This window comes from Oryzias melastigma, linkage group LG7 (assembly GCF_002922805.2).
Source record: "Oryzias melastigma strain HK-1 linkage group LG7, ASM292280v2, whole genome shotgun sequence".
NCBI classification, from domain to species: Eukaryota; Metazoa; Chordata; class Actinopteri; order Beloniformes; family Adrianichthyidae; genus Oryzias; species Oryzias melastigma.
Genome location: NC_050518.1, coordinates 10867821 through 10876972, shown reverse-complemented (window position 1 = coordinate 10876972; position 9152 = coordinate 10867821). Strand labels below are relative to the sequence as shown.

The following is a 9152-nucleotide window of genomic DNA, read 5'->3' as shown; positions in this document are numbered from 1 at the left end:
ACACAGAACATAACAGATTAAAATAAACCTTTACCCCTTACCATCAACAATATAAAGAATAATTCAGTTTAGCTATTTAGTGACAAAGTGTATCTGTTTAAAAAGATACAAAAAAATTAACCGCTTTGTGTAAACCTTTTACAGTTTTTCACTTATAATCTTAAAATCACATCTAATCTCACAATTCCCTTCTAAATAAAATCTATAAAATAAAACATTTTAAATCACGGAATATAAGTAAAATGATTTTGAGTCAACCAGACACTAAACATGTTCCACTGCTTTATATGATCAGACCTAAAAATGATTATTCCAACAGAGGCAACATAAAATCAAACTGAATATATTAACACACAGGTGGCACACTCATTAGTCTCACGGCAAATTAGTCATAGATGCATTTTTAGTAATATTCATTAAAACAATCAGCATTTTAAGCATATGTAAATCATAGTTTTATTTCTTTTGTTTCATCACTTCAAGACTTTTTCTGCAACCGTTATCCTTCTTCGTCTTCTGTACCTGGTGCAGATGGATCTTCTTCATCCTCATGGACAGTTGTAAATGTCAATCTAATTCACCATCTTGTATTTAAGGGAAAATGAGAAGTAAACAGTATTAAAAAAAGTATCGATTTTATCTTAATAGTGACATACAATATTGTCAGGGCTCTGCCACTCCTGACTCAGCTCTGCCAGTAATCACCTGATTACCCAAACGTGTAAACTCCTCTCTACAGTATATTCCTCTGCTCTCTGCCAGAAAGTTGTTGTTCTTCCCCAGCTCTCCAGTACACTCTTGCCTGCTCCAACCAGTCTGCCTGCTCTGCCAGTCATCTCACTCCCTTAATCTACCTACTTGCTTGCCTGGATGCTTCTCCTCTGCACTACCTGCCTAGCCTGAGAAGTTCACTCTGTTCTACCCTCCCCCAGTGTGACGACTCAAGGCTTGATCCTGAATCTACATCCAGATAATAAACCTGTTCTTGCCCTTGCAGTTTTTGCTTCTTGGTGTTCCATTTCTGCCTCACAGCTAATCTGACCCAATATATTATTCTGTTTTTTCATGTTTTAGAAGTTAGCGCTGGAATTTTCATTGCCATTTATACAAATGTAGCTAAAAAACAAACTATATAAAATAATTATAATGTAAATTTGAGACAAATTCCTTTAGCTATAATGTGTTACCATTCCACACATGTACCAAATCTGGGATATACTTAAAATGATATAAATCTTTTCTGTATTTTATTTGGTTTATATTGCTTTTTTTAATCTGCATGAATGGAAGTATGTGTATACGTTGGTTTGCTTGTATTCTTCTTCTTACAAGAGTTTTTAAGGTCAAAATAAACTTAAAGGGATGAATTGTGAGCATCTGTCATCAAATGTATTGTTGCCTAAAACTTGTCTTTAAAGCCGCTGAAGCTGAATGCATTATCTGTTCTGTTGTATACTAAAATGAAAATAAAATAATCAAAATTTCATTGTAAACTTTTGAATTGATAAAAGTGGCAGGTTTTGTAGACCTGGGGTTTGTGTATGTGTACTTTTTTGCATCAATACAACAAACAATAAAAAAGCTATTATATTTCATGTTACTTGTTTTGTTTATGCATTACATCCTGGTCTTTCTTTCCACCTTGCTTGTTTCACAGTTGTCCCTCCCATAGATACTAGCTGTGTTTACATGGGCAAAAGTAATGGGAATAAACGCAAGATCAGAAAAAAAAGTGTCTTGCAGGCCTGGATACTCTGACCCAATCAAAATTTCCTTCCAATCAAGATGGGTGTGTTATAGCGATTGTTGAACTGAATGTGGTGAATGTGGTAAAGTTTGTTACAATCAGATAAAGTGCTTCAGGGTCCATGTGCACTGTTCTATTCTAATCAAGCGCATTTTGCACATGTAAATGCAGCTAGTGATGTATTAGTTCTGTTTTTTCTATCATAGCCTGAAAATATCTGCATATCCCTGTTAAGATTGCCTATCTAATTCTCATTAAACACATTAAGTCCAACATTCCTGACCTAATCATTACCTCAAATCCATTGGTGTTGCACCAGGTTCGGAAAGTTTGGGCAACTATGTTCATAAGGTCTTCGTCTTCCGTCTTCCAGTAAACCCTGATTCTTTGTTCCAAAAAACACTCAGGGAGGAAGTCGGACACCTGGGAGAAACGGCAATAAACATTTAGAACTTCTGAGTTACACTTGTTTTCAACACGAAGGAAAGGTAAAATAATGACATTTCTGACCTTATTTCTGGGAATGAGAAATCCTCTATCGGGTTCATTCTTCTTGTAGAAATAAGTGTATTTCATTGGATCTTCTTCCTCGTTGCCATAGCTAAAGGTTATGAGCTAAAACACAATTAGATGAAGCAGATGTTTACAATCAGTAGAAAACCATTCTGCAGGTTGTAAACATTGTATCAAACAGCCAGTTGTTAAGTATTCTTGTGTGTATTTCTTGGACTCTGTACCAATATGGAAGCGTATCTGTACCAAAACTTAAAGTCAATACTGAAAATGCTATTTCATTTTCAAAATGTACCTGCTTTATGTGTCTCTTAAATGAAATTAATTTCATTATGTGTAATGCATAATGAATAATTATTATATGAATAAAGGTACATTTTGAAAATGAAATAGCATTTCCAGTATTGACTTTTATTTTTATTTTTGGTACACATACGCTTCCATAGCACCAAAAGCAAATCGTTCTTTGAAAATATGACATTTAAAGTTTGAACAAAGACAACAATTTCCAGACATAACAGAAAATGTTAAATCTAGTATTAAATATATCGTTTTAAAATGATTATGTCATTCACATTAAATGTAATGATTGAATTCAATTATTTCAAGCTAAAGTGTGAACATTTTAAACAATACATACAGGTACATTTTTTTAAATTATACATGTCTAAAACATTTACAGTCATTGCATAGTAGTTATAATTCAAACTGGACTGAGGACGTTTTCTTTTTAGACATGTGAAAATCAGAAAATTTGTAACTTGTCTGCAGGATCTTTTTTTACTAAGACAATTTTTGAATGTTCAGCACAAAAGCATAATGTGTACCAATTTTACATTTAAGCTAGTTTTAAGTATTAGAGCAAATAGTGAACATTTAACCATAAAAAGAGTCTTAAAGGGTGTGTGAGAATAACTGGATGAAGAACTCACCTCCACTCGAAAGAAATCATTGCCATTCTGTCGAACTTCTTCTGGCAGAGCCTGTGTCAGTTCTTCTGTCAGATCTTCAACTGTCTCCTGAAAAACAAGACACAGTGTTTACCATAACCAATACTACTGTTTTGTATGATATTTGAAATCTGTTGTTGCATTTACCCTTGGTATTCTTCTGCCTTGCCTGGGCCTCATCTAGAATGGAAGTTTAAATATGAGACAGCAAATTGAATTGTTATACTTCTTTTGTTGTCTTCTTTTAGGTGTATTCAGAATAAAAATAAATAATATTGAAAGAATAAAATAATTGGCTTTGTGTTTTAAATACCCAAAATACATATTTAATGACTGGAAATTATTTCATTAACATTTCTACTGAGGACAGAAGTTTTTAAATAAAAACAAACAAACAATGAAAGTAGAAAATCAAGACAAATCAACATTTAAATTAGGTACACTACAATGTTTTATTTGAACTGACTTAACAACAGTCTCTTTTATTGTTATTTTATAATCTGGAGAATATTTATATTTAGTAGCATTGTGCTGCAGGAGGGGAATTGTTAATGTTAGTCACCTTGGCTTCACCAAGAAACCGGTACAATTTCCGAGTCATGATTCTTTTTAGAATCGTTTTTGACTGTTCCATCCTTGGATCATGGAACTGCAGTATCCTTTCAGTTATTTGATCTGTTGAGTAATGGCAAAAATAGAGGAAGACAAGTCAGTTTAAACAGTTCAATCCAAGAAGAAAAATATGTCTCCTCTGCATACATTTAAAACAGGATTTTTAATATTGAACATTCAAAAATGAGTGAAGTGGAGTTGGTAAATGAAAAAAGTTCACAAATTATTTCAGTTTCGTTATAAAATATATCTGTTGGAAGTCTAACCTCTATCCCAGGGGTCACCAACACGTCGCCCGAGGGCGCCAGGTCGCCCACGAGCACCACATCAGTCGCCCGCAGGCCTCTTCCAAAAATAGCGCAACTCACTTGTGAGCTGCTCGAAATTTTTGTTTTATTGTGATGCAATTATTTCCAATCAAATCCGCCTTTGCGAAGAATTATAACATCTTAAAAATATATTGTAACGATCCAGCTGGTACGTCACTTGTAGCAGAGACCCAAAAGCTAAGTTACTTTTAAACTGGCAGCCAGCGGAGAAATATTCGTGCCCAATGCAACGCACATCCTGGGTAAATCTCAGACAGAAGAAGAAAAAGTAGCATTCTGCGCAGCATCATGCCCAGCATCAATGCTTATATATTTTTTGAACATACATGATTAGCCTTACAGTATGAACCTGACTTCTGCTCACAGCTCCTTCACTTATGGTGAGCAATGTAACACACCCCAGATTTCCCACTTCCCATGAGTCTTAGGAACTGAAGGCGGGGCTAACCCCCAGGGTCGCCACAATATGTTCATTATTTCTGAAACCAAAAACGGCCTGTCCCACTATTTTTCTTTTTTTTAAATCGTTTTCTCCTTAACAGATAATCAATAGTCGCATTTCCATTAACTCTGAAATTTCGCAAATTGGAATTTGGATAATAAATTCTCCTAATGGAAACACCACAGTTTCGAAAAAAACTGGCATTTTTCGAAAAAAAAAGAAATTGCCCTTAGAGGAGGAAATAGACATTTTTCGCAAAACTGTAACGGAAACACTTTTTCCTAAATAAATAGGCTTCTCGGTATGAAGTGTCTGATCTGAGCGCCGCTGAGCCGACGCACCAGGAGGTCCTGCAGCGTCAAAGCGCTTTAGAAACTGCGGGTCATGCGGAATCGCGCAGCAGCTCGTCCTTTCCTATCGCCTCATCTACAGACGCACTTTTGCAGCTTGGAGCCTGAAGTCTCATGAGCGCGAGCACCGTGACAAAAACTTGAATTTATGTTGTGGTGTTTTCAAGCGGAAAAAGGTCCAGATGCTTATTTGTTAGAATGCTTTTTCTTTTAACCGCTGAACAGACCCCTCCCTCTTCTGAGTCGAGCTGCGCTGCACGCGCCCCGGACAGAGCTGTGACGTCACCCACATGCTCCCTTTTAGTGAATGAAAAAAAAAAAAATACTTGTTCTCGTTCATCGCCGTGTTTTTAATGACTTATCGTGTGAGTTGGTTTTTGATTTATCGCAAAATTATAATTTAATGGAAACAGTGTCATTTCAAAACTTTTTTTTTTTCCAAGAATTTCCATAAAGTTTTACGCAAATGTGTAATGGAAATGCAGCTAATAACAAAGAATGAGGCGTCCCCTTCTCCCTTCCCCACATGGAGACACAGAGAATATTTGATTATTAGTTATCTTTAATGAAAACACAGATTACAAAAAAAAAAAGAGGAGCTGGTTTAGGGGGCGTATTGAAATGGATGGATTTCTTTCGCAGAACTGTAATGGAAATTGACTTTTTTCTTATTAAATGCATTTGGTCATTACCTCAAAATCTGACAAGATCTGTTGAGATTAATAAAGTCTGTTTCCTAGCTTGTTGTCATTATTGATAATTATGGTGAGAAATCAGAGTCTTCACATAGAGAAGTATCATTATTATTATTAATAATGAATAACTAAAGGCAAACTAAGCAAATTTATTATTTCAAACTGGTAGCCCTTCGTATGATTCAGTACCCATGAAGTAGCCCACAGTTTCAAAAAGGTTGGTGACCCCTGCTCTATCCCCTTCTGACTACCAAAAAAAACATCTCCTGAGTATTAACATTCACCTGGTCCCCATTCCTCACTGCATCTCCCAACATCAATGCTTTTAATACCCAGACTTTCAACTTGCTGTTACTCTTTCAGTTATCAGCACAACTGTATTTAATCTGGCATCGAGCTCTATCTGGTGTGAAGTCTGACTGACCTGTCAACATGGTGTAGGCCGTCATGTCAACCTGTTCAGGAGGAGTTCCATCTGCTCCTTCAATCTGGATGAAGTCTTTTGCCTTAAAGAGAGCATCTGTGATCCTGGATTGAAAGAGTATAGGATTTTCCCTTTTAGACAGTTTTTGCTGCATTGAATGTTGTAGTATCTTAAAGAGCCATTCCACTGAAAATTTCATATAGCCTTTTTCTCATACTAGAGGACCTTTATAAACACATTTACAAAGAAAACTTCTTTGTGAGTATTTCTTAATTCAAATCAGGAGCTGATGAAAAGCAGAGGCTTAACATGTTTTAGCCAAAGTCTGCTGTCTCCCACATGCACCCTGGCCTGCTCACACTTTGGTGACTTAATGAGCGTTCAACACTCTTGCAGTAAGGAGTTGCACTTCTGTCAGTAAACTGTATGACTGGATTGATCCAACATTGCTCATCCTTACTTTTGCTCTGGTAATGTTAGCTTGAGGCTATAAGCTTGAGCTTAAGCACACAAACAGAGCTCTCAGCAACAGGGGGTGTTGCACCTTTTATTGTATTTCTAATGAACTAAGATAGGCCTTGAAAACTACAAGGACTTTTGATTTGGACTAAAAAAATCATACAATTACAAGATCACTTGGAACAATTTTACAAAAAAAATGGTTTAATGGGACTTTAAGCAATGGAAAATCATCATATAAAACATGAAACATTTCATAGTAATGTACAACCCAGAACAGCACAATACCTACATGATCTCTACATTAGTGGTTACTTTGTGATGACAGACTCGTTTGTGAAGAAGGAGCCTTGTATGGAACAGTTCATAGAGATTCCACACCTCCTGGAAAAACAATTCTTCAGTGGTTTATTGAAGAACATCAAACACATGTTTCTCATTTTGTGCAAGTGAAGACTAGGTTAAACACCTTTTCCCTTAAGCAGATGTGTTTTCTTCTGTTCGGCTCTGTTCCCACCTCAATCACTCTGGCAAACTTGAAGTAGCGCATATGGTCAAAGTTGTTCTTGATCCCAAGGTGATGGCAATCCCTGAGATGAGATACAGAAATGGGGAGAAAGTCATTAGGTCAAACTATGAGATTACTTCATAAAAAAACAATTGACTTCATGTAAATCTAGGAATTTAGTTGAGTCTTAAGCAAGCCCTACCTGGCAAAGTAGTCAAACTTGTCCACATCAATGCCATTTTCCTTGTTTGAGACGATTTCATAGAGAAAAGACTTTTCTTCAGTCCGACCTCTATATGGCCAACCTGTGGTACCCTGCAGAATTTAGTGTGTAAGGCTTGGGATTTTTCTGTTGAATTTCAAGCAGATTTCAATATGTATTCACACTACTTCTCCTAATTCCTCCAGAGGTCTTCCAAGGATAAGCTCTCTGATGAACATCAGATCATCTTCCAGTAGTGGTGGATCTGATTTCAGCTCGTTCTCATTCATCAGGTGTTCAAACATTCTTACTGAAACCACCTCATGCTGCAAGAAAACAAACTCACTAGTTACAAGAGAAATATTATGTATTTCAGGGATCATTCGCTTTTCTAAATGCATATTTAGACCATTATTTTATCTGTTAGCTCAGCAAACAGGGCATCTGTAGATATAAATATCTCAATATCTAAAGGAAAAAATGTATAACAGCAAGACCAAGATACAGACTGTCCGGTTTTTTTTTTTTTTTTTACTTTACCGTCCAATCTTCATTTCCACATGCTCCCCGAATAAACATTTCATCAAACAGATGAGAAAATGGTCCATGTCCTGAAAATGGAGAAAGTTAACAGTTTATGGCTGATGTGACATGAACCAAGTAAAAGACAGACCTTCAAGCCTGTTTGCAGATTTCCTCTTTTTTTTCCATTTGGATGTTTCTGTATTTCTTGTAGTTATTTGTAGTTGTGTTTTTCTAGTGTTACATTTTGTTCTGTGATTGGTTGACATTCTCTCACTCACTGAAGGAGTCTGTAATTTAATATTTTGGCTCTCTCTCTCTCTAATCTTCTTCAGTCTTTTGAAGAAAGTTATCTTCATTGTTGAAAAATAAAGACAATTTTACATCAGCTGATGGTATTCACATGAAATATTGTGACCAAGCACAAAAACTGATATAAATTCTTCTTGGACACACATGCGGGCAATGCAGAAATATGATTCTTGGCCTTTAACCTTTCTCTTATGCTAGCTTTCTGCTACCATCCACAGTGTAAGCGGAGCAGTTCTGACCAGTGTCTTAAATCAGTTTTAAAACACATATTTAAAAAAAATAATAAATCATCACATTTTTTGTCATTGCTTGACTATTTTGTTTGTGAAATCCACAAATAATTTTAACGGTGGCTCTAGTTTTTGTTTTAGAAAGTTATTTTATATAACCAGTCAAACCACCCCTAATACCAGAAAGGACATAATTTCAGCCAGGACATTTTAGATGAAAAAAGTTTAAATTATAACTTTTTTAAAATCAAGGTTCCTGACAATAATGCCTTGAATACATTATTTTAAGAGATTATTTTATGTTATTAAAAGCAAAAATAAGTCTGTGCCGACCCTGACACAAGACTCAAGGTGCACTCACACCGATTGCCATTAGTGTGGCGTAGGCAGCAAGTGTCAATGTTAAGTCAGTGGCACAGATGCAGCATGAGGCGATCTCAAGTCCCACGGTGTATATTTGAGGAGGGATCCCTGATGCAGTGCAAGATTGCGCCAGAATCAATCTCTAGCTATATTTATGTATTATATATAACTTCAGCCGGTTGCGTTAAGAGGAAAATTTTCCTAGACTTTAGGAAACCCATTCAAACATGATATTTAAAACGTTTTCAGAACTATCAGCTTTTATATGTGACTAAACTGTAACTGTCTAGCAGTTTAGTGTGCAAGATGAGCTTCAAGTACAGAGGAAGTTAATTGTTTTGTTTCTTTCAAATCAATATTAAACTGTTCAAACTTGTACAACTACACCTGTTTGCTTTGGGAGAAAAACATTTGCCTGTTATGATTAGTTCCACACATTAAAAATAAAATGATTTGTGTTTTTTTAAGCAAAACAAACAAAAAAAAAACATAAA

At 35.7% G+C, this 9152-nt stretch overlaps 1 protein-coding gene across 1 annotated transcript in view; it reads right to left on the bottom strand.

The window, feature by feature from the left end:
• The window catches only part of LOC112159705 (deoxynucleoside triphosphate triphosphohydrolase SAMHD1), a gene marked incomplete in the record, with an annotated part of 11179 nt that overhangs the window by 970 nt on the left and 1057 nt on the right, over positions 1-9152 (bottom strand). Inside the window, 12 exon segments of the mRNA XM_024293940.2 lie at positions 1-584; positions 2042-2170; positions 2258-2362; positions 3193-3279; positions 3358-3390; positions 3773-3885; positions 6063-6166; positions 6814-6905; positions 6991-7111; positions 7232-7344; positions 7420-7557; positions 7772-7842. Coding sequence (XP_024149708.1) covers positions 573-584; positions 2042-2170; positions 2258-2362; positions 3193-3279; positions 3358-3390; positions 3773-3885; positions 6063-6166; positions 6814-6905; positions 6991-7111; positions 7232-7344; positions 7420-7557; positions 7772-7842 — 1118 coding nt within the window.